Source organism: Vombatus ursinus, unplaced genomic scaffold (genome assembly GCF_900497805.2).
Source record: "Vombatus ursinus unplaced genomic scaffold, bare-nosed wombat genome assembly UNPS02015129.1, whole genome shotgun sequence".
Taxonomy (NCBI): Eukaryota; Metazoa; Chordata; class Mammalia; order Diprotodontia; family Vombatidae; genus Vombatus; species Vombatus ursinus.
Window position 1 is genome coordinate 26,924 of NW_020954907.1, and position 26,346 is coordinate 53,269.

At 41.4% G+C, this 26,346-nt stretch overlaps 2 protein-coding genes across 2 annotated transcripts; one reads left to right on the plus strand and one right to left on the minus strand.

The window, feature by feature from the left end:
• The first annotated feature begins 463 nt into the window (after positions 1 to 463).
• Positions 464 to 1,358, plus strand: SPRN (shadow of prion protein). Its single transcript, XM_027846339.1, has 2 exons — positions 464 to 530; positions 895 to 1,358. Exons 1-2 carry the CDS (start codon positions 464 to 466, stop codon positions 1,356 to 1,358), a joined length of 531 nt encoding a protein of 176 aa, XP_027702140.1.
• Positions 1,359 to 6,949: 5,591 nt separating this feature from the next.
• MTG1 (mitochondrial ribosome associated GTPase 1) lies at positions 6,950 to 22,611 on the minus strand. The gene is made up of 11 exons (XM_027846361.1): positions 22,500 to 22,611; positions 20,028 to 20,092; positions 19,116 to 19,220; positions 14,851 to 14,931; positions 14,089 to 14,145; positions 13,623 to 13,713; positions 12,459 to 12,520; positions 9,974 to 10,070; positions 9,609 to 9,690; positions 7,958 to 8,070; positions 6,950 to 7,333 (listed from the first exon to the last, which is right to left on the minus strand). Exons 1-11 carry the CDS (start codon positions 22,609 to 22,611, stop codon positions 7,191 to 7,193), a joined length of 1,008 nt encoding a protein of 335 aa, XP_027702162.1. The 3' UTR covers positions 6,950 to 7,190.
• Positions 22,612 to 26,346: the final 3,735 nt, after the last annotated feature.

Genomic DNA, 26,346 nt, shown 5'->3' on the forward strand with positions numbered 1-26,346 from the left:
GTAGCAGGGACCAAAATGAAGAGGCAGGAATGCTCAGGGTGGGGGCTATTTCACTTCTTATCATTCTCTTTAGGGCGAATCTGCAACAGTTACCTTGCAGGTTTTCTCAGAATCAAATAAGTCCCATAATGCAGAAAATTCAACAAGTACTTACTTACCACCACCTGTGTCCAAAGTCCTCTCCTGGGTCCTTTGGAACTCATCTAAAGTTCCAAAGTTTGGGCTCATTTTCTTAATTACATAGCTGTGATTTTTTTGTTTCCCCTGAAGGAGTTTGCAATTTGGTAGAATTCAACCTAAGCAGTAAGTGTCACGAGGGCACAATGTAATAAGTATCCTATATGCTATGTACGGTGCTAGGCACTAGAAGAGCTAGAGAGAGAAGACATGGTCCCTGTCCTCATGAAGCATACACTCTAGTAGGGGAGATATGGCATGTATATCAATGAATATAACACCGACTATGCTACACGCTACATATAAGAGGGCCCAAGATGTCATCAGGTCAGATGAGGATGACATTTCTGGCGGTACATGAGGGAATAATCATGAAAGTAAGCTGACAACTTGAGCACCCTTGAAGGACACTGACAGAAAGAGGGAGGGAGGAAAAAACAGCATGCCCAACTACAAGCCTATCCTCATCCCTACATAAACCAAAACATAGACTGACTGTTGTTTGGATGGACTTGAATACAATACCCTGGGATCTGATCTGTCTTTCCCAGTGGAAGTCTGCCTTCTCTCTGAACAAGTACTAGACGACAGGCCCTGAGCAGAGCCAAGACTAAGGGGTCAGGGCTGCTCCTTCTGCTTTGACCACCACTGCACTAGCCCTTCCTCCACTTGCCAGTGGGCCCAGCCTCATAACTTCATACCTCCATTCTCTCACAGGTTCCAAGGCTCCAGTTCTGAAGATGAACTGGGCAACAATAATGTGCTGGACCCTTCTGCTGCTAGCTGCTTTCTTTTGTGAGAACGTCACCAGCAAAGGAGGCCGCGGTGGAGCCCGCGGAGCAGCACGTGGGAGGGGCCGAAGCAGCAGCAGCAATAGCCGGATGCGGATGAAGTCTGCCCCACGCTACAGCTCCTCGGGCTCAGCCTTCCGGGTGGCAGCTGCTGCCTCAGCTGGAGCTGCTGCAGGGGCAGCTGCAGGGGCAATCGCTGGGGCTGCTGGGAGGAGAACATCTGGAGAGGTAGGCATGAACGACGGCTTGGAGACGGATTTCTACTATGGCAACCAAACCAGGGAAGGAGTCTACAGCTACAGGTGGACATCAGGGACTGACCCTTGGGGCATGGAACCCAATCTCAGCCTCTGCTTGACACTGGGTTTCTTTCAGCTGTTTCCTCTTTAGAGATTAGCTTTTCCTGGAAGGTCCATATGCCATCTACCCCACCTGTCCCTGTCCCACTTTCCTCAGCCTCACCTTCCTGTCCTAATGGTTTCATCTTTTACCTTCTACAGTAACTTCTAAGGAACTGTGCACACTCCTTTCCTTTGAGCTCTTCCTTAACTGCCAGTAAACCCTAAAGGGGCTTCAAGAGTGAGGATAGTGAGGTGAGCTGAATCCAGGCCCAGAGGTGAAGAAGCACCAGGTCACCTGGGATCATGAAGAGGACCATCCCAGAAAACTCTTGTAATCAGGGTGGACCACCTCAGAGGAAAGCTGGATATTTTCCCTATGGTTCACTTTTCTAGGGCATCATTTAGCTGCCCATTGACATAGCCCACACCCAATGGCATTAGTCCCCAGATAGAACCCTTTTCCCCATTTCTTTCCCCTTAAGAACGCCATCCAAAGGTCCATATATTACATACTTACTCATGTAATTTCAAAATGGTTCTCACTTCTCCCAATGTCTGGGGGTGCTGAGAACAAGAGAAGACATGGAACCCTAAAGCTCTCTAGCCTCCAGATTCCAACTGCCATGCCCCAACTCTCATACTCTCTTCAGAGAGGAACCTAAAAGAGGTGCTGAGCCCAAGCCAAAGCCCAAGGCACAATGACCGACACCCAAAGAGGGTAGCTATGGATGCTTCTGACACCTAAATTGAAGCCAGAGGATTAGGGACACACCTAGCAAGAGAAGGAACATTGAGAGGGTGCTCTCCATCACTCAGATAAGCAACAGTTATCATCCCAGAGCTTCAAGATGAGGGAAAACCTGGCTTGCCTCCTCACACTGCCCTTGCACATGAAATCATGGGGCATAAATAAAATTTCAACAAAATCCAACTGAAGAGGGGACAATTTGGTAGGGCTCTAAAAGAAATTCATTTGCTGCAGAAAAACAAAGGTGCCTCTGAAGCATTTCATTAAGCCAAGAAAAGGAATTTATTTTTAACTAAAGGAAAGGAGTCTTATGGCCCCTGCCAAGGATGTCACCCAGAGGCCTCTGTTCCTTGGATATGTTTTCTCTCTTTGGCTTTAGCTCCTCAGGCACAGCCCTATGGGCTGATCTACCTTCTGGCTGTGGCAATACTTAACCACTCTGGAAACTGGTCTGTTGAGGAGCAACTGATTTAAGCCTACTTCTCTGCCTCCTGGATTTGTACCCAACATTGTTTGAAGGGTTTTGGGGAGAGATCATGATTTAATACTATGAGTGTGAGGTAAGAAGCAAACTCTCCTTAGGCTATCTTTAGGAGAGAGAGAAGTATTACATTTCAACTTAACTATCTTTTTCATTCAAATTTTTTTTTTGTTTACTAAGATTAGTTATTGTAACAGCAAGGAAGTCCTCACCTATCAAACTGTAGGGATTTTACCTACTAATTTCTATTATTCCTCACTAAAGGTCCTTGCCTAGGAGTAAAAGCCAGTTTCTGATTCATAGAAAGGTTTTACAGACTCCCAAGAATCTTCCTCCTGAAGTGACTCATCAAGAAGACTAATGAAAATAGAAATCTTGTGTCTGAACCAGAGTAAGAAGAATACGGACACCCCACAGAAGTCAAACCCTCAGGTCTACGATCCAAGCTCCTCTAGTGGACCGCTAACTAAACTGTTGTTGGGTTTTTTTTCCCCCTGTTCTGATGCCCTTCAAGGAGCAGCCCTGAAAGAAAGGTTGAGGGAAAGCGAATTTCAGCATCCAATGAAAAAGAAAAAAAATCAAAACTGAAGTCAGTTTTAATGCTGAGCACTCTATGATTTGTTCTGTTCTGGAGACAAAAGAAAAGAACTGCTTTCTTGCCCTCCTCAACAATATCTATTACAATTTGCCCCTTTTTTCTTTCTGCCAACAAAAGGAATTCAGTGAGGTGCAGTGCAGAGATTCCAAAGAATGCTCACCTTCAAAGGAAAAACAAGAAGTTCACTCCCAAGAATGCAACAGCCTAACTTCAGAAAATCTTTGAGATATTTACTAAAAACCAATGCTTTAATTCTTTCTGGCCAAACTCTCATTTTCAGGTACCAACAACATAAAACTCAGGAGTTGGAAGAGTTCCAATTTTCATCTACCTACAGTTCAGCTATTTCTCAACTATGTTCTAGAGTCTTCGTACCTAACCATGTTCTCTCTCCCAAAAGAGTAAGGAGTTCTGATTTTTAAGATATTCAGTTTTTCATAACACAACAGAGATGATCTTCAGTCTTGGGGAAAAATAATCACAGGTGGATAGATTTTCTTGGAATGCTTCCACCAACAAAATCTCAGAAGAGGTTCAGTACGATCTTTGGTGCTTTTGGCTAAAGAGCCAGTCATGGCAGCCCTAGACTGATGGCTCAGAACCTGAGCTTTGGAGTACTAGGACTGCAGAGGTCTTGTGCCTTTTGGACTTCTGATACAAAGACATAAATGCCTGCTTCTCCTAGCTATTCATACAACTTGCCCAGGACTTTATAACAACATAAAAAAGGTTCCCTTTAGCATACTAAACTTGATCTATGGAAGTGAAAGGGCCTAAACAAGAGATCAAGAAAGCAGCCAAAGACAAGAACCTTCTCCGGGGTAAGAGCCTCTTTATTTCCATAATAAACCTGGATGAACAGACCCAGATGGAGGTTCCAAAAGGAAAAGGAACCTAGAACTTTTTCTAAAGGTCTGAGCACTGCTATATGCCACCCTCTGTGTCTCTGCCTCCACACTGCTGTACTCTATCTCTATGGTGAGAAACCAACGTTACAAGCATGGGTCTATCTCTGCATGTTAAGACTGATGTTATGTCCATGGGTATTACGACTTCAGTCAAACTTGCCAGAGAGAGATGCCACTCCATGCTTTTACCAAAGGATCCATAAGTCACCCCAGGGGACTGCAGAGTGGCCTGCCAGTGAAGAATACTAAGACTCAAGCAAATGAGGTAGAGTCGGGGTGGGGTGGGGGAAAGGAAGAGGGGCTTGTACACAGAGTCCAACCCCCATGCTCCGGACCTTTCTCTAGTTCTCCAAGATTTATGGGAGGTCATGGAAAAGAATTTAAAGGCATGGATAGATTGAGATTTGTACTGTGAGAGAGGGAACACACCTCAATGAAGTAACAGGTATACTAAAATATAAGACTAGCAATCCTGAGGTTTACATTTTTCTCAGTATCTAAATCATGACTCTGAAAGGAAACCACTTCGAGATTTTTACCACTGAAGATTTGTCTGAGACATAATATCAAGGAGTTTGAAGTTTTCTTTATAGAATTGTTACGTTAATTAATCAAAGTATCTTTTTAATGGTGTTGGGGGACTGGACAGATGAGGAAGGAAAACACTTCTAAAGCTTCAGTCTGGAGTATCCATCTTCAGGGGTAACATACATCTTTCTGAATTCTCCCTATTTTTGCTACTGTTAGAATAATCATCTAAATCCAAATGTAAGTCAACTGATACTAACAGGTCTGCTGCTTAGATATATCAGGTTTCTATGGTAACTCTACAACACTCAAGCTGGTTTTAACCATAGAAGTACCACCAAATGATAAGGAAAAAGCCAAACCTATGTGATCCCAAATGATAAGGAAAAAGCCAAACCTATGTGATCAGAGACTCTTATCAACTAAATGTGACAACAACCATTCCAAACATTAAATACTTTTAAAATTGGAAATGGATACAATGGACTCTTACATCAGAACTCACATCTATATTTCTAAAGACATGTTTAGTTTTCTTTAATTTTGGCAAATTTGAACATGGAATATATTCAGCACTTAGCAATGACCATAAAGTTTCAAAATTATTACTGTTTCTCCCCAGAATGGAATCAATGTTCCCAAACCTACTTTTTAGGTGAATGTACTTTAGACAAGTGACTTCACTCTCTAGGTATTTGTTTTCTTATCCATAAAATCAGAAGGGCAACCTTATAAAATCAGAGGGTATACCAAGTGACCTAAAGTCCCACCAAACATTATGATGCTATGATCCAGTGTGAGATTATGAGAATACAATACATTGGCTGTTAAAACTGCTACACAGACACCCTCAACAATGATACTGGAATGCTTCAGAAAGTGCCCACCTGTCATGGTTAGAGTGATCATACTAGGAACAAGTATTAACAGCCCAAATATGTCTGGTCTTTTTAACATTCCAGATACCAGTATTTCCTTACTCTATACCAAGAGTTCTTAGTCTGGAGTCCTTTTAAGTTTTTAAAAATATTTTATAACTATATTTCAGTATAGTTGGTTTCCTTTGTAATCTTATAGTTTGTTTGCTTCTATTTTTTACACATAAAAATATTATTCTGAGACTGCGCCCATAGGCTTCACCAGACTGCCAAAGGGATCTATGATTATAAAATAAAGGTTAAGAACCCCTCCATAGACCTTCTCCATACTGCCTTTTCTAGAATTATGGCACAGGCTAAAAACCTCAAATAATTTATTTCAATAAAATCCTCAAAAAAAACTTTAGTAAGGCAGAATTCAGTTGACTAAAACACTATGAAAAGCATACTCTTTTTAATAAACATTTGTTGAATGATTTCTCTCTACTATCTTAATTACTACTGTTAGTTAAGAATAGATTAATTTTTTAAAAATAAAGACTACTATTGTTCACTTACTCTATCTCGAAAGGAGCTCAGAGGTAGGTCTGATGTCTTTTGTCTTACAAGCTATTCTACTTGACATACAACTTGTATATATGGCTCACTGTCTGGATGACTTTCATAGGCTTCAATTACATACTGTTGCAACAATGGAATCACTTTAGCTGGACTTCCTCCCTACAATACAAGATGGATGGCAGCTGTTCTTGTATTAAACCACAAGGTATTTTTCAACCATATTTGATCAAGGTTTTATTTGTTTTGAAAGTAATATGAAAATAAATCACTATATTAGAAAGCTGATTATTTCTTAAAACAATGGAATCTCTGGAATACTGCAACACTAAGCATGAATAGCAAGTTCCTAACAATAAATTTTTTTAAATAACTAGGGGCAGCTAGGTGGCACAGTGGATAGAGCACCACCCCTGAAATCAGGAGGCGAGGACCTGAGTTCAAATCTGACCTCAGACACATAACACTCACTAGCTGTATGACTCTGGGCAAGACACTTAACCCCAATTGCCTCACCAAATAAATAAATAAAATAAAATAAAATAACTAGCTAGGAACATTTCAAACTAGAGTCTTTCCTAAGCAGGGACTTAACACATGGAACCAAGCTGTAGGTGGTGCTAAGGTGGTTCACAACAAGAAATGTAGGGATCACTGCTCTAGCAAAGTTCTACTTTTGACAAAGTGACAACTCTTTGGCCTGGAGTATGGCCGCTTCAGATGATAATCAAAATCTTCAGCAAGTGAAATTCAATTAAATCAAAGAAAAGACCCTCTCCCCCAGCTGGCTGACAATGTATCAAATAAGTTTTTTTTTAATTCCTTTATTATCCACAGTAGGAAAAGGCTGTTATTAAAGGAACCCACATAGCATATCTGAAAACAATTCCATGATTATCCCATTTCATGGACCCTAGCCCTGAAAATATACTTGTCACTGATAGGGAGAAATCATGAACTATACTTTATTATTCTGCCAAGACATGATGAAAATCGATGCCAAATCCTCAGATTTTGCTACTTCCTGGACTTGACTTGCAGAGCTTCACCTTTAGCGTTAGAAGGGGCCTCTAATCCAACTCCCTCATTTTACAAATGAGGAAACTGAGCCCCAACAAGTGAAGTGACTTGCCCGAGGCCACACAGGGAGTGGGCACAGAAAAGAACTTTCACTGCTCAGGCTCAGGAGTCAGAGTCGTGGTTTGCCTGGGGTTCTTCCAGGATGGCAGTGTCAAACATCACCTGACCCAGCACCCCACTTCGAAAGTTTCGAATGAAGTCATAGGCTGCTGCAGAATAGTTAGGCTGAATTACATTAACATCACCTATGAGGTGAAAATATATTGTAAGTCAATTATATCCTGACTTTCACCACAGTGCAAGACCCAAAGCCCAAAACAGCCGTGTTTAATGATGTCACTGTTGAGAATTTTTTTTGGGGGGGGGGGGTGGTCCCTAAACAAGCAAGATTGAGTATATCTTATCATACAAACTATGAGATAAACCTGCCCTGGCTCTTGAGGAACTTGTTGGCATCTTTTACAGACCATGCCCTTGCACATCTTTTTTTTCACTCTCTCTCTCTCTTCCTTCCCTCTTTTACTCTTACCCCCTCTTTCTATATCCTTTTCAATTCTTTCTTTTTCTTGCTTAAGAGTTACCAAAGTCATTCACAGCACTTCTCAGGTTCTGCTGGTAGAACTTGGGACTAGAAAGTCCGGGCACTCACAAAAACCTCTTTTTGTCTATCCACCCCGTCATGTGTTTAAGGAAGGGTGAGACCCACTCTGATTGGCACTTTCTCACCCCACAGCATCTCTGCCATTGAGGCAATATAGGAGGTTGGTTCCCTGCCAGTTCTTGGAAAGGCATAAAGACGGTGTCACTGAATCACTTAAATGTGCCCTCTGGGACCCAATCTTCACAGTCTGCATCCTCTGAGGACTCACCAGTCCCAGTGAGCATTTTCACTTTGTGGATCTTCTTGAGTTTCATAGCAATCCTTTTCAGCACACTTCCTATGTCATCACAAGCTTCCCCCAGGTCATAATGCTCCACATACCTGTAATACCCAGAGAGACGTATTTAAGAACTCAATAAAAACAGTTCCACAAAGCAGCAGCTGTTCAAAAAACATGCTTTAAAGAAATAAAACTCCTTCATGAAGGTCAATGTTCAGGAATCAACACTGCTTACCAGAATCACTTTATATAACTCATAATCATAAAACCTCAGGGCAGGAGGAGTCCCCAGAAGTCACATAGTCCAACACACAGATGAACATGAATCTCATCCGGGAGACCTAATAAGTAACCACTCAGCCCTTGAGGGCTTTAAGGAAGGGGAACACATGGCCTCACAAATCAGTCCATTTTTCACAAGTTGATGTCTGCAGTTGTCAAGACAGACATAACGGCATGTTGGGTAGAAACCCAGCCCCCAGGAAGGCAGATGCTTGCTGGTTGTGTCACCCTGAGCAGTCAGGAAGGACTCCTCCTTTCTCACTGCCCCAGGCATCCTGTTACGTGTGAGCATCACAAAGCTTTAGTAGTGAGTTAGCTAAGCAGGCGTTCTTAGACCAATGAAATAACAATTCTAATTATCTTCCCCCAAGCCTCCTTAGGAAGTTTTTCCTTAAAGCAAACCAAAATCTGTCTCTGCAGCTTACACACACTGTTCGTTCTGCCCTCTGTGGACAAGGAGAACAAGTGTAATTTCTCCTCCACATGAAAGCCCTGACTGAGCCTCATGACTGAGGTCAGACTGGTATCATTCTCCTATTCGACTCCCCACCCCACCCCACCCCCAACAGTCTATTCTCAAGGATATGCCTTCCCAGTCCTTGGTCATCATCTATGAATAGCCTTCCTAAAAAGTGGGTCTCAGAACTGAAATCAGTACTTCAGACGTACTGTGACCAAAGCAAAGCTCAGCAGGACTGTCCCCTCCTACTATTGCATAAAAAGCCTCCTTTGCAGCAACCAAAGATTACAGGAGCTTTTTTGGCTGCCACATAATGCTTCTGATTCACACTGAGCTTGTAGGCCACCAAGTACCCAAGTCATTTTCAGATGAACAACTATCTGGCCATGCCTTGCCCACAGTGCACTTGCAAAGTCCATTTTTTTTATTCCAAGCTCAAGATTCTACATTTATTCCTTCTGAATGTCACCTTAGATTTGGTCAGACTTCATATCTTGTCAAAATGTTTTTACGTCCTTACTCTGCCCTCCAATATATTTTCTATCACTCGTAGCTTTGTCTCTGGGAAAACTTTCCTAATAATTAGAGCTATACAAAAGTGAAATGGGGTGACCCAGGAAGGAATAAAGTTCCCCTCAAATGGAATTCTTTAAGCAGAGGCCAAATGACCACTTGTCAAGTATGTTGTAGCAAGGATTCTTCGGAGGGTATAGACCAGACTAGATGAACACTGAGATGACTTCCAATTTTGAAATTCTGTGACTCTGACTATATAAAGATGAGGACAACAAAACCCACAATCGATAGATAAAACCGAGAAAAGTCCAGAAGACAGAATAATCTTAGACAAACTTAACATGTGGGAGAGTCTGGATAAATGTCATTCTATTTACTTACCGGAACTGCTGTTGCTTATTAAGTGTGAAAAGAAGATAATCAGCAATGATATCTTCTCCTACCAAATGGTCCAATATAGTTCCTATGTGAAAACACAGGGAGAGGATGAGTCCCATAGAGTACAGAATTGCCCAATCAATCTATCAGAAGTACATAAAAATTTGTATAGCGAAAAAAGACACAGAGAAGCTGGCTAGCTGGAGAAGGAGGTGCTCTCGATGAGAAATCACCTTCTGCTCACACCTGTAGAAGCAGCAGAAAATAACAGAGGAAAAAAGGAGACAAGAGCAGCCAATACGGCCACATTTCGATATAGCACGCATAAATGGGGAGAGATGCTAGAGAACAACGTAAGCACAGCTCACCACAGGTGGCCAGCTTCAGCCCAGTCTCGACATCCTGGATCCGTGGAGCAAGCACTCCAGGAGTATCCAGCAGGAACATCAAAGGCCGCTCACACACCTGGCTGGGCACACACAGAATCCATCAACAAGAGAGACGATCAACCAAGAAGGCATTTACTAGGCACCTACTCTACGCCAAGCAGTGTGCTAGCATATGGAAAAAATAATCGCAGGAGGAGGGTCCTCTTTACTCTGCCAACAGTGAAAGCAATAGCCATGGCACTTAAGGCCAACAAGGGCCCACAAACTATCACTACTAAAAGGACAGGCTGATCTTGAAGCTACAAATCTAACTAGTCTAACAGCTGCAAAGTCAGGGTCTTTTTCTTGCTGTGCCATTGACCGAGATAAGTAAAAAGCCTTCTATGATTCTCTTTCTAGTGATTCACTGGTCCTCTTCAAAAATGAAGGACGGGGACAGCTAGGTGGAGCGGTGGATAGAGCACAGGCCCTCGAGGCAGGAGGACCCAAGTTCAAATCCTACCTCCAACACTTGATACTTATTAGCTGCGTGACCCTGGGCAAGTCACTTAACCCCAAATAAATAAATAAATAAATGAATAAATAAATAAATAGAGGACAAGCAACAACACCGGCAAAATGGGAATGTTATATAGGCAACTTTAGAGAATGTATGTAATGGGTCTCAGCTTTCTAGAGAAAGATATTGAGAAATAGCATTAATATCAACTTCAGGAATCTATGATTTACTGGTATGAGTATTCCCTCCAATAGGTAGAACACTGGCCCCTATGGCTTAGATTGCCTAGATCAGGCCTGCACAACTTGCAGCCCTCAGGCCACTCGCAGCACACCAAAGGACCACAAGTTGTGCAGGCCTGGCTTAGATGAAGAGTCAAGGAAGCTGAAAAATTCATCTGCCTACAACTCACCCAGTGACCAGCCTGTCTGAAATTAGCTAGACTGGTCCTCAACCGACAGATAAAGATGATGTCACTGGGCTCACGCTCCAAACCCTGCCAGACTGGTAAGCTATGCCCAAGCTCACACTCTACTGGGCCCATCTCTCAAGAACCCAACAACCAAACTCACAAAGAAGCATCAGAGTAAGGTTTGGTGGCACCTGATTATGACAATAATAGAGCCACTCAAATTCTCTAATGGATCCATGAACTCCCAGACACAAGCTGTTCTCTCCAAAGACACAGGTCACAGCCTGTCTTTGCCTGATGACTCTGGTCAACTCTTGTCCACACCCTCTGTCCTGTAAGTTCATCCCACTCAGCCTGAAGGAGACCATGCTCAATTTCGCTTCATATCACAAAAAGAGCAGGGGAGGAAATAAAGAGTTGGTCCATCAGTTACCCCTCACTCTCACCAGTCCTTTCTTTTTTTTTCAAGAAAGCATAGATTTGGGAAGGAATTAGCTGTTAATACTAGAGAGGCAGCAAGATGTCCTGAGTACAGAGCTGGTCTTGCAGCCAGGAGGACATAAGTTCAAGTCTCTCCCTTTCCCCCCAAACACATCCCAGAGGTGGGACCCTGTGGGCAAATCACTCTCAATGCTCTTCATAGCAAAGATTTTAAGTTACAGAGAAAATGCCAAGGTTTCCTCTTCTGGGAGTTCCCCATTCCAATGAAATCAAAGGCCTGCTGTCTATTCAATCTCCATCCTCCAACCACTGAGAACATCACACTGAATGCTTTGCTAAACAATACACCCTTTTATTTACCTTCAAACTCAGCCAAGCAGATGGGAGCTGGCTTTGAGTTCTCTGCCTAAAGTTATGAAGCATATCCTACACTTGAATGCACTGAATCTTCACAACCACCACTTGCGGCAGGTAACACCAACATTACTCCCAAATTACAAATGAGGAATCCGAGACTCTGAGGAAGAAAGTGAGCTGCTCATGACAGGATGAAGGTACAAGCTTCTGTCCCACAGCTCAAAGCTCTTTGCACTATAAATCCTGCTGGGTTACTGTGGGATCTTCTCAGTGCTCCGGGGACTAAATTCCGTTGCATGCACCTCATACTGAATTCTGCTCCAGAAGTTACCACATTCAGGAAAAGTTCTAGCACTTTATAATCTTTGTTTTGCGACTTCAGGAATGGAGACCAAGAATGTTTAAGTGACTGACTCAATGACTGGACTAGGACTAGAATACATCTCTAGCCTGATGGATTTCCATGAGGTCCCAATGAATTCAGCAATGCATTGTAAAGCACTATGTTGAACAAAGCCCAACATGGTTTCTGCATTAGTGGGTCATAAAAGAGAGGTCTTGAGTTCTACAGGACAGTAACTCATTATTTACCTTCATCATTTTCATCATACTCTGAGAAAAATATAAGGATTTACTTCCCAATTCATTTCTTTAAAAATCGAGGGAGCAAAAAACAGCTCCCTTCCTTCTACTTCTAGGGAGATCAAGAAAGGAATGATTTGGATCTCCTGTGCCAAGAGTCAAATATACACTACCTGAATTTTGGACATAACTGCTTTCGTGACCCCAGGCAGACCACCCACCCGAGAGGCTTTTCCTATCAGAGAAAAAGAAAAAGTCAAATTCATTACAAACTTACCATGTAGTCTAAAAATTAAATTCAATGTCACAAACATTTATTAAGAACCTGGTAAAGCTGAGCACAGTGCAAGACCGACTGTCTAGAATATAAACTATCCAATGAGCAGTGAAACCCTCCCCTGCCTTCATCCCCATTCATTGAATCAGGAATTTGAGGTGAGGGGACTAGGGACGTGGGTCTCAGAAGTATCATAGCAGATTTCTTGGCTCAGAAATTTATACCGAAAGTGTAAAATTTTTGATTCATTTGTTGAATGGCTACCACATAACTAGAACTGTACTGCTCTTCTAGAATGCTGAAAACTTCACTTAAGTTCTATAAACTGAATTTTAATTTCAAGTGTGTCAAAGACCTAAAATTTTTGATGTGCTATAGCTACATACCAGTTAATGGCTGCCGTAACAAGCAAGTTAGGACCAAGATTGGGGTTAAAAATCAAGATGACCAGAAAGGACATCATATTTTCTTGTGTGGTCCATAAATGGACTTTGATGGTAGTTCCAAAAAGACGAATTCCAAATGTGAGCAATAGAAACAAACCTCTCTGGATAACCATATGGGCTGCCAAGGAAACAACTCTGAAGGATAGTCCCTAGGAGATGAAAGTTCTGTAGAGTCCACAGTACTTTGGATTATCCAGTTCAGTTTGCTTCAAACATAAATCAACTAAAGGAATCATCAAAGCTTGCAAAAAAAAATTCCCATTTTACAAATGGAAAAAATATAGGAATGGAAATGTTTTGCTCAAGATTGAACATGAAGCTAAGAAAAAACTTTCCAATAGAATGGAACTCAACCCTCCTAACTCCCTGGTCAATATTAAATCCATTACTACATTAGGCGTTCAGGCAGAGCTTCTTAACAGGGAAAAAAAGCATTAGGATAAATCTCTATGAGTTTTTAGTCTATAGCAATTTTTTTGTTAGGTCAATGGGGAGAAAAATGCAAAACAAATCTTCCCTTTTATTTTTTCCCCAGCAGTCTTCTCTGCTCCCCCAAGTCTGTTTCTCCAAAGGTAAGTCAAAAAAAGCATAAAAATGTACTAAGAAGCCAGTACCTTTTCTGAGATGCTGCCTCCTGAGTGAGTTGATGAGTGAGGACTTGCCCACGTTGGGCACACCAATTACCATGATGCAATACTCCAGGTTCTGTAACAAAGAGCTGAGTAAGAAAGGGAAGCCCAGTACTACTGCGAGGCAGGCTCCAGGGTCACACTAGATTCCCTTATGCTGATATAAATACCAGAGGAAAGCTAGCCTCAGGATCAGTCAAGAATTTAAACAAGGTCATTAATGATGCAATAAAAAAACCACTTCTGGGAGCATTCCAACTCTGTTTTTACTGGAAGGAGTGAAGAGGAGGGTATTAAACTATCATAATACAGAAAAATACATTTATGCCTGGCAAATGTATTTTCTTTGTGGCCCATAGTTCCTGCTTCAGATTATAAATTTGCCACATGATAGCTTCATTACAGAACTCCTCAACACTCTTACTTCCCAATTTTCGCCCTTTCAGCTGACCTCTCCTCGATGATAGCGGTAGCCACTCTCAATCAGTTCAGTAACCATTGGAACAATCTGCCAAAAAAAGCAATAAAAAACAATCAGTTATATGGGCTTGATCTTTGGCCACACAGATTAGTAATTTCCTTGCACTTAAGGCTGGGACAATAGTATTTTTCCCCCTCATCATTCCTTAAAGGAATCATCGATGATGACCTCTTGTATCCCACCTGTTTTCCTACATGGTTTTAGTACGAAACTTGCTTTCTTTTTTCATTTACAGAAGCAATAATTTTTAAGCACAGGTCCAGGAGACCTGAATCCCATTCTGATCTCCAACCTTTAAGAACAACTTAACTGCTCTGTGCTCTAATCCTACCCTCATAAAATGAGGTACTACTTCTCTCTCATCCAGGTGATTTCATTTAGGCTTTATTTAGAGAAGTGAGACATAACTGAAAATATCACTTAACACAAGAAGAAACAGTCAAAGTGTGAAATATCCTCTGCAAAGGAAAATGAGCTATGTTCCAGAAAGGGCCTAGAAATCCTCACAGGCCTAAGTCCTGATGTTTTGCTCTTTCAATATTCACTACAGAATGCCTCAGAGATTGGTCCTATGGAAGAGACTCAGGAAGCACTGGCCCAAGAGATTTATAACTGCGAATAAAGGCAACTGGAAAATCAATACTTAGAACTTGTTGAGATGAATAAGTCTTTAGTCCTATCTATCTTTACAACATTAAATAGAAAGTTTCTGAACAGAAGAAAATAAAATACCTGTTTTATGTTTTCATCCTTTAAACAATTGGTAAAAATTACATTTTTCACTCCTTCTTTGTTCAGGTGCCCCACAATTTTCTAAAAAAGACAAAATAACTTTATATTAAATAATAAATACAAGTGTCAGCAACAGTGTGATCTAATGGAAAAGACTAAGGACTTGGCTTCTATGTAGTGCAGGCTCTGTCACCACTTTCAGCATGACCATGGTCAGGTCAATCCACCTCTTTGACTTTCTGCTTTTTGATTTGGAAAATGAGGTTGGTTTCTCCCAGTATGAAAACTGGTTGATTCCATTCAACTTTAGTTGGATAGAACGTCTCACATAATGCAAGCCTCCCACACAGGTCGGAAGTGATATGAGGACTTTCTCAAGGTCTCTCTGAAGAACTCTGGGATCAACTGTGAAACATGGGAGACACTGGCATGACACGCCCACATCGAAGAAGGTGCTGTGCTCTCTGAGCAAAGTAGAATTGCAATAGCTCAAAAGAGACATGAGATGTGCAAATTTAGAGACATCCCCACTCCAAATGTTCACATGGACTATTTATGCCTGACCTGTGGTAGAGCCTTCTGAGCTCATATTGCTCTGATCAGCCACAGTAAGACACACTGTACCTTGACCTCAACATAATGATATCATTTTGGTCCTCTTCAAGAATGAAGGACAACAACTAACAGTTGGACAGAATTGGTACTCTTGTATTCACCAACTCTGAGAAAACCAAAATCATCCTTAAACTTTGACCCACCTTAATTTGCAAAGTAACATGCAGGTTACAATAAAAGTTCAAAACGTTGCTAATGTCAGCATCAAGCTAGTAAATTTTGACATGTGCCATATTCAGCAACTAAGTTAAAGATGTTCAAAAAATGTTTTGCCAGATACTGCTGACCTCAATCATGAGTAATACTTATCTGGACAATGTGAGGAAGACAGATCTTTCTTTTATTATTTCAATAACTAGCCACTTAATTCGGTTCCAATTGAGACTTCTACTATGTAAACATATATACATTTCAAAATTATTAGTCCTATTCTCTTATTTTAATATACAAAAACCATCTTGTCCTCCTGCCATTCTGGTCAGTGACTGGAACATTTCTGTTTTCCTGCTTCACTGTGGACCCAGCAGGGTGGGTGGGCAGATTTAAAACCACAGTCTTGGTCCCTACACTCCTTCCCAGGAGCAGAGCTCTGGCTGTGCTAGGCTAGTGGTGGAGAACAAAGAAGCTCTATCACTCCTCAGAAGTCCCCTTCTGGGAAATGTGGACACATTCTTTTTTTGTGCCTTATAGGAATGACATTGCTGTCCTGCATCACATGAGAGTCCCAGTGTTCTGGGATTCCACACTCTCTCCCTAGAGGAAAGAAGCTTCTTGTGCCAAAGTCAATTTAAGCACCGAAAATATTCAGAAACTTCAAATAAAAATGCATCTGAAAAGAGAAAGAAAAAGTCTTTTTGGAAAAAAAAAAATGATGGTACCAGGAAAGAGATACTAAAAGAAAGCTCTCTTCTCTACCCTACTTAGGGTAGAGGGGATGGTGACTCCCAGGGTACATTATTGTGTACATTTTCTGTCAGTCACTCAATTGGGTGTTTTTGCATGTTTTCCTTTGTATAGAGCACTAACATTTCTACGGCAACAAAGCACTTTAAATATATTATCTCACATGATTCTCTACAACAACTCTATTAAGTAGGTGCTATTATTATCCTCATTTTACAGAGGAGGAAACTGAGGCAGAGAGATAAAGTGACTTGCCCAGGATCACCCAGCCAGGAAGTGTCTGAAGCAGCAGGATTCACACTCAGGTCTTCCTGTCTCTAAGGCCAGTGCTCTCTCCGCTACACCCCAGCTGCCAAGGCAAGGAAAGGGTGGTCTTATTCCCTCCATCTCCCCCAAAACTGTGATGTGAAAACAAAGTGCATCAATAAAATACTTTTTAAAAAAGGTACTAATACGAACTAAAGCTGCAAATGTGAGCACTCAGAAGTACTAAGTACAATTGCTTGTTCTCAGGGGAACCGTAACTGCTTTGTGTTGCACAGCAGGGATGTTTCTGATTCTTAGTTAAGATTACCAGATGCATGCACAGTTGGGGTGAGGATCACATGATGCAAAATGCCATCAATACCCAAAGGCTGGGTTTTGAATTTCCAAAATGAACAATAATAGAGCGGGTTTGTGCTTCAATGTTAGCTTAGAAAAGGCTGTGGTTGAAAGTCGCACGCTTAGGCTTTATGCATTTCAGAGGTTACACAATGGAGTGAGCAATCTGAAACCTATGATTGCTACTGAACATCAACAAAGGGGCATTTTGCACTGCTAGTAACCTAGCAAAATATCCAGGTGTAATTTCAAAAGAAATCTTACTCTTTGTTAAACAGAAAAGAAACTCAAAGTGCAACATTTCAAAACAAAGTAACACTGCAAAAATGTTCCAGGACACCCTGGCTTCTAGGCCAAAGTCCAATGGGAAGAAGTGAGGGGCTGCAGGCAGCGTGGGAAGAGCATCTGCAGTGAAGAGGATCTGGGTTCATGTCCCACCTCTGATGATCACTACATGAGTCACCTTTCATAAGTCACTTAACCTCCTGGGCCTCAGTTTCCTCATTTAAAAAAATGGGGATCCCTTCTAACTCCAGATCAGTGATCACACGGTCCCAAAGAGAAGGATTCTCATCCTCGCCAGTGATCCTCTGCCACTGTTCATCCTTGGGAAAGTCACAAGCTCCCTAGGCCTTGTTTCTATTCCCACCCGCAAAATGATGATATAATAGTTTCCTTTTGGCTTAAAAATTCTCTGATTCATTAAAGGATTTCAACATGACTGAAGTTGAAAGACGAAAGAATGCATTTTATTTGGAAGTCACAGCAACGAAGAGATCTAGTCATTTCAAATCTCCAATCAAAATCCCTCCATGGTTCCCTACTGTTTAACACGAAAATTCACATTGCTTAATCTACCATTCAAGGCCTTAAAGTATCTGGCACCAACCAACCTTTCCAAGCTGTGGTCACATTATCCGCTTCCACGTACTTTCTACTCAAGCCAAACTGGACTATTTTTTGACCAATATACAGGTACCATACTCTCCCATCCCCATATTTTCTCTGGATATTGGAATCAAATAAATAATATCATAGCTTTTGAAAAGGGCACGTTACCTGACTGTCCTATGGCTCTGCTTACCATCCCTTTAGGGACTATCTTTTATATTTGTATCCTCAGCCCTTAGCAAGAGGCCTGCCATGTAATAAGTACTTAATAAATGCTTTTCATTCATTCATTTATGTTTCTGTTAAAGCTGTTTTCTATACCTGCAACAGCTCTTCCCATCCTCAATTTGCTGAATTCCCATCTGTACTATGGATCCAACTTAAATGATACCTTTTCCTTCATACCTCAGATATTTATAGATATTACTTTGTACTAAAGTTATTATTTGTGTCATATCCCCTACTGGGCCATAATTTCCGTAAGAGTAGGGACTGTATCTTATCTCTACTTTACATTTTTCCTGGTACCTAGCACAGAATAGGTATTTAATAAATAAATGTTTTCCAAACTATGGAATTCACAAAAAATCTGGGTTTTATATAAACACCTCCTATAACAGGAAACTGTCTCCCAGGCCAGCATACTCCATTTTCAGTCATCTCTACTGTAACGAAGTTATAGTCTGCGGAACCTGCATCCTTACCTCTACCCATTGCTCCTAGTTTTCCTTTCCCTAGACACATGAACTGCAGCTAATTTCTGTTCCTCATAACAGTTCTTCACAAATCTCAAGCCCTACCACGCCCTTCCAAAGGCTTGTCTTCCTAGGATTAATCTCACTCCTCCTCCCCTTTCTTTCAACCCCCCAGATCTTTTGCTGTTGCTCATGTGACATGATTTTGCTTCCTCTCATAATCCTGGCTCTCTTCAACTGGACATATACCAGCTTATTACTGACCATCATAAAAAGGGTTATTCCTGTGATAACACAAATGCCATAAAATGAATTCCTGAGAAGTTATACGCAAATCAGATTTTGGTAAATGGAATCCATATTTGAAATGCACCATAGAAGTTAATTTGAAGAAACAATAAAGATTTTTTGTTAAATCAAATATCTGTTCTCCAAACTATTATTTGCATAAACCCATTCTATATTTGCTTGAAGCAATGTACCAGACAAGGAACACCTTTAGAGAACAGTAAGTGACAGTGCTGAAGATGACTATAAACAAGATGACTATAAACATACCTGTTTCTCTTTAAGATCTGCCAAGTCCATCTTGTTAAGTACAAGTAGGTGAGGCTTAATTCCAAGAGCTTCCTGGAACAAAGGATTGCGACCAGATAATGGAATGTTCTAAAATTAAGGGAAAAGTTCTTATATTTCCAGACGCATAAATCCTTTCTAATTCGATTATGTAAGAAGTGGGATTCTTCTTCTGAAACTCTCAGAAGGGCAAGACACAGGAAAGACAAAGCCCCACAGTTTGAGACCAGTACTCAGACTTGCACATTCCTACCTACCTGCAACAGAACCAATGTCTTTTCAATACTGTTTTCAGTGGACTATCGTATCACATTGTTACCTAATATTTTCATCCTTGGTTAAACATTAAAGATCATTTATAAAGGATTCTTCCTCTACTAGAAAGGCCTCTCTGAATGAGCATGAAAAAATGTTAGCTGCTCAAAAAGAAACCATTGATACTTTAATTAGCATATGGAATTACTCTCTTTGCTTTCTAGTGATAATCAAAATGACAAACAACTGTAAGTAAGATGCCCAAAACAATCTGTCAACCCACAAAGGGACAAGTTCCACTTGGGCTCTTCTGGCTGAGAACTTTCATTTTAAACTAATCAAGCTCTTACAAATGTCAAAATTAATCACTTTGATCCAAAATACACTGGACACCTGTTAAGGCAAACGCATGATGGATGACACTATATTTACTGTCTTCTTAACAGAACTCACTAGGGCCAGTTCTGACCAAAGACAACTCCAGGAAGCTCACTAGACTAAGAATACTGAGGGCAGAAGAAACTTTGGGAGATAGGAGAAAGGGTCAACCGTAAACACTGGAAGACAAATCCAAATGTTTTTCCTGCCCTACTATGAGCCAATTCCTTTGGGGAGATAATCAGTACTACAGAAGGATATCCGAGCATCGTGCACCTCTATGATACAATCTACCAGCTTCAGGCTGCTCTGCATCTTCTTGAGACCTGTAAAACAGAGAAGGTGCTAAGACAGGGTAGAAATAGTTCTGCACCTAGAATCATGAGATCTGGGTTCAATCCTGCTTCAGAAACTTATAGCTGTGTAACTACAAACAAGTCACTTCACCAACAGCACCTTAGTTTCTGTATCTGTTAAATGGAGACACTGACATAGTACAGTACAGTACCTATGGTAGTTTGTAGTACCTCATAGGGTAGTACTGTACAAATCCTAAAATTTATAAAAATATGAGTTACTAATTACTGAGTGCTTTAGGAGCAGCCACAGAAGACAGGGTAAGAATCTGTATTTAACATGAACTTTAACAATATAGCAATTATTATTCACCCCAATAGAATACAAATATACATGAATTTTCATATATTCATTTACCAATTTCCTTTCTGTTTTAGCAGATTTCTGCTCAATCTAGAGAAAGATTTCCTAACAATTAAAACTACTTAAGAGTATAATGGCCTGCTTTCAAAAGTAAGGCAATCTTCAAGTAAGAGCCAGATAGTCACTTATCAGGGAAAATTGCCAAGGAAATAATTAAGTACCTAATAGAAGTATTCAAGCTTTTTGTTGGGGTTGGACCAAAAATACCTCTAAAATCATTAAAAGATTTAATGACTCCACTGGTTTGAGCTATTGAGAAAAACAAAAATTCATTGGAAGGTCAGGGGCAATGTGAAAAACACTGGCCAGGAAGTAAGGTGCTATCAATAAAACTTTCAATAACACCCTCATTTCTTAAGAAATAAAATGATTATAACATGTTCTTTTTACTAAAGAGGCTGAAATGCACATACAGTGAATTAATCTTCTTCCTGAATTTAATTAATTTAATTAATCTCCCTGAATTTCATTAAGATATCATGCTTGACATGCTACCCACCTGAAAAAGAGGTGATGGACTTAGAGTATAGAATTAGATTTACGTTATTTTTTTTTAATATGGCCAAAGAGAGAATGTTTTGTTTGACTATGCATATTTGTTACAAGGGTTCTGTTTTTCCTTCTTTCTTTTCTCCAATTCCCAATGAGGAGGTAAGAGGACGAGAAAATACTTTTAACTGGAAAAAAACACTAAACTTTAAAAAAAGAAGTCATGCTTGAAGCATGATTAGAATTTACATTCGACTTTCCTTACAACTGTCTCAAAAAGTACGTGATTCAGTTCAACATTTATTAAACCTACTACGTCTAAAAGAGTACTATGCTTAGCTGGCACTATGGAGGCAATGTTTGACAAAGGAGAAACAGGACAGTTCTTACCCTCAAAGAGCTTAAAAGCATTGAGAAAGACATGTATGAAAATATTTACATGGCAGAATATTCAAAAAAAAAACTCATTATTTTCCTGTCCTCTTGTCTTTTTCCTTTTGTTCATACCATTTTGCATGCCTAGATTCACTCTCCCCTTTCCATTCCACAATCTCTATCTACTTAAGTCTTTCCCTTCCTTCAAAAGCCCAACTCTTCCATGAAGCTTTCCCAGACCACTCAAGAGAAAGCCATCTCTCCTTCCCCAAATTTTTCATAGCGCTTTATCTGGCTCTCTCCTTTGTCATTCTCCCTTGTATCAGTTATTTGTGGAGATGTCTTCTCCCTAGCTTAATCTGAGTGCTGGGTCCCGCACACCTACATGTCTTATAGACAGTCACTTAATAAAAGTTTGCTGAACTGAATGTGCTAAGTGCAAAGGAGAGGTCCAAAATGCTCTGAGGAATTTAAAGGAGGAAGCTCATTTCCAGCTAAGAAGAGGGCAGGAAGCTTCAGGAAGGAGGTGGCACCTTGGTCAATAGCAGACTTAAGGCTAGAGGGGGCCTCAAAGATAACCCAACAATCCCTTCATTTTTGCAGCCCTCGACACTGAGGCGCAGAAAGGTTAAGTGACTTGCCCAAAATCACCGGGGGAGAGTTCTCCCGACACCAAACCCGGCCCATGGGAGGGATTTCATCCCCCGGCAGCGAAAGGTCAACCACAAGCATTTACTGGAGGTCTGCTCTACAAGTCAACACCTAGCCTTTATTAAGCACCTACTACGTGCCCCGCCCTGTGCTAAGTGCTAAGCAGAAGGCAGTCCCCGCCCTCGAGCTCACAGTCTAACGGGGAGACACCGCGCGCGCACAAACTAGAGCCAGGATCAATGGAGGAGACTCAGAGGAAAGGCGGCAGCATTAAGAGGGTCATTGGAGGCGGGGGTCATTTTGGTTCTTTGCACCCCAGGGCCTAGCAAAGGGTCTCGCGTACACAGTAGGCGCTTAATAAATACGGGTGGCACTGCACGCACAGGCCGGCCGGGCGAATCCTTCTGCGCATGCCCAGCGGGGGTCAGAGGCCAGAGCGCCTTCGGGAGCGGAGGACTGCGGTGCGACCTCTCTCGGGGCCTCCTCCCCGACTCTCACCTTTGGCCATGTGTCCCGGGAACCAGCGCGCCACGTCCTGGCCCGCGAAGGAGAAGCCGCCCCGCCAGGCGGCCCCGGCCGCGCTCCACAGTGCGCCCGCCAGTACCCTCATGCTCCGCTCTCCTGGGCCAGTGCCGGCCCTGCCCGGACACTTCCGCCCGCGGCGCAGCGCGCGCTCGTCCCAGTTCTCGGCGCACCCCGGGCCCTTTGGTTCCGCGTTCTGCAGGGTCCGCTCTGGCAGCTGCGCATGCGGGGTGCGCACCTGGCGCACGTGAGGCTCGGTCAACTTTCCTTCCTTCCCCTTTCCTGAGCCAACCTTCCAGCAGCTCCGCCTACATCAAGAGGGTGGGCGTGAGAATATGAACCCTGCAAGAAACTTTAGTGGTTGTCCGGATTATCCCCTTTATTTTAAAGAAACGAGTTCAAATCCAGCCTCACACACTTTCTAGGGGTTACCCTGGAGGAGTCACTTAATTTCAGCCTCAGTTTCCTCATTTGTAAAATGGGGATAATAATAGCACCTACTTGCAGGGTTGTGAGGATCAAATGAAATAATATTTGTAAAGAGCTTTGCAAACCTTAAAGTGTTATATAAATGCTAGTTTTTGTTTTTATTACTCCTAATAGTAGTAACAACAAGTCTTTACTCTTTTAATTGTTCCCTATTTTTGCCATATATAGCTCTCCTTCTATATGTTTGTTTGTACATGGGCTCCCCCGTTAGACTGTAAGCTCTTTGAGGGCAGAGCGTCTTTACCTTCTTTTTGTGTCCCTAGCGCTTAGCACAGTGCCTGGCACATATAGGTGGTCAATAAGTGTTTATTGATTGATCATCACACTACAGATATACAGTCCAACACCATACTGACAGCCTTCCTAGCGTGGTATGGACAGTTAGAAGCTTGTGTTCAACTGATGTAGCCTTTAGGAGCCCAGTGCCACTATAAGACATTGGAATATAGTAGGACTTTCTTAGAAGGACTTCCCATATGTTCCTGTTAAATTTCATCTTTACTTCAAGTCACTCCAACTGGGGCAAATTATTTTTAATCTTGACTGCTCCTTATTAACTATTTCCCCCCATTTGATACCTTTTGCAGATTAATTAACATGTCTTCTCTCTTCTTCCAAGTCATTTGAGACTTCCTGGAGGGTTGACACAGTCATTAATTAACACTGGGTACAGTTATTTAAACACTTAGTATAATATTATCACCTCTGTACAGCTCTTAGCTCTGGAGTCCCTCCCATACCCCACCTTTTCAATTCCACACCCTTTTCAGCTCTGGACAGCAATATCCATAAACACTTAAGTGGACAAATATTTTATTAGTGCCAGAAAAGCAGATATTGGGAAATATTGCCTAAAATTAGCTAAGCGGCTATTAAGAGCTGAGTGATTTGGCAACCGTTCTATCCCACTAGGGGTATGAAGCAGATATTGGGTATTCAACCTAACTTTATGTGTACTGCTCTTTCCAAACTCTTTGTTGTTAGGCAGTCATTTTAAGTTGTGTCCAACTGACTGTAACCCCATTTGAAGTTTTCTTGGCAAAAATACTGGACTATCTCCTTCTCCAGCTCATTTTATAGATGAGGAAACTGAGGCAAACAAGTTTCAGTGACTTTCCCAGAGTCACATAGCTAGTAAGGCCAGAACGCAATCCCACTGGAAATTATTTCTCCAGGTATATTCTTGTGGATAGTATTTAATGTGACGTCTCTAACATCTATCTATAATTTACCTTTCATATATCCTTTTAAAATTTTTTTAATATTTTTATTTAAAATTTTGAGTTCCAAATTCTATCCCTCCCTCCCTTTCTCCCCCCCACCCTTGCTGAGAAAGTAAGCAATCAGATATAGGTTATAGATGTCCAATTATGTAAAACATTTCCATATTAGTCATTTTGTACAAGAAGACTCAAATAAAAGAAAAAAAATGAAAGTGAAAAATAGCATGCTCAATCTGTATTCAATCAATATCAGTTCTTTCTCTGGAGGCAGTTAATATGCTTCATCATTAGTCCTTTGGGATTGTCTTGGATCATTGCATGGTTGAGAACAGCTAAGTCTATCATAGTTGATCATCACACAATGTTACTGTTACTGTGTACAGTGTTCTCCTGGTTCTGTTCATTTCACTATCATCAGTTCATGTAAGTTTTTCCAGGTTTTTCTGAAATCATCCTGCTTGTCATTTTTAAATAGCACAATAACATTCCATTACAATCATATACCACAGCTTGTTCAGCCATTCCCCAATTGATGGACATCTCCTCAATTTCCAATATTTTGCCACCATGAAAAAAGCTGCTATAAATATTTTTGCACATGTTGGTCCTTTTCCCTTTTTTATGACTTCTTTGGGATATAGTAGTAGTATTGCTGGATCAAAGGGTATGCACAGTTTGATTGCCCTTTGGGCATCGTTCCAAATTGCTCTCCAGAATGGTTGGCTCAGTTCACAACTCTACCAACAGTGTATTAGTGTCCCAGTTTTTTCACATCCCCTCCAACATCCAACATTTTCCTTTTTAGTCATATTAGCCACTCTCATAGGTGTGAGGTGGTACTTCAGAGTTGTTTTAATATACATTTCTCTGACCAATAGTGATTTAGAGCATTTTTTTCATATGACTATAGATAGTTTTGATTTCTTTGACTGAAAACTACCTATTGATATCCTTTGGCCCCCCTTCCAAATTCTTAAGGTGGCTGAAATCACCATGGATAAAATTGGTGCACTTAAAAACTGAACTGTCTAGTTTTTTACCTTCTCTTGTTACTGATTCATACCAAGGAAGGAAGAAATTTCCTGAGTGACATTTTCACTTAGTTAATCGGGTTGTAGCTGGCAATTACAATAATATTTAGCTTTTAGGAGGGGACAACAGTATTTATGCATTTTTTCAGGATCTCCACATTTTAGACACCAAAAGAATGTCAACTAATTGAGGATAGGACATTGATTGATTTTTTATCTTTTGGCTTTCAAGTCTAGTGTATTAATTGCAGATAGGTTATTTGCCTGGCCTTGGTACACTCTTAAGTAATTGCTGATTGACTGACAGATATCTGGGTGGAGAAGTCAAGCAGGAAACTGGAGATTCTGTGCTGAATTTAGGAGAGGAATTAACACTAGAGACTATAATGTTAAGAGAAATACAGAATTTTTGAAGAGGGAGCAGGTTTAGGGTGGTAGATTTGGAACTTTTTTATTGAAGCTATGATTTTATCAATGTAAGTAATTCCTGGGGGGCAGAGCCAAGATGGCAGAGTAAAAGCAGTGACTTGCTGGAGCTCTCCCCCAAACCCCTCCAAATACCTGTAAAAAATGGCTCTAAACAAATTCTAAAGCAGCAGAACCCACAAAAAGACAGAGTGAAACAAATTTCCAGCCAAAGACAGTCTGTATGGTTGATCAGAAAGGTATATCGTGCCAGGCTGGGAGAGGAGCACAGTTCGGCGTGGGTGCTCAGGCATCAGCTTACCTGGAGCAGGCCTCAGAGGACTGAATCTCGGGCAGCTGTGGCAGTTTCCAGACTTCTCAACCCACTAACGCCAAAGACAGCTTAGAAGGTCAGTGGGAAAAGTCTGTGACTGCAGTGGTGAGAGAAGAGTGCAGGACCCAGCCCCATTCCTTGGGGTGGCGGCTGCTTCCTGAGCTTCCAGCCCACAGACTGAGAGGGAATCATGTGGGTGATCAGAGGGGGATTGCAGGGATCTCTCTGCTGGTGCAGGATTCTCTTGCTTTGCCCATGCTTTGCCCATGTTTGGATCTGAGTCACAGTTCTGGGTGGCAGTCCTGGGGCAAGGAAGAGCACTGGCATGGTGGAGCTTGTAG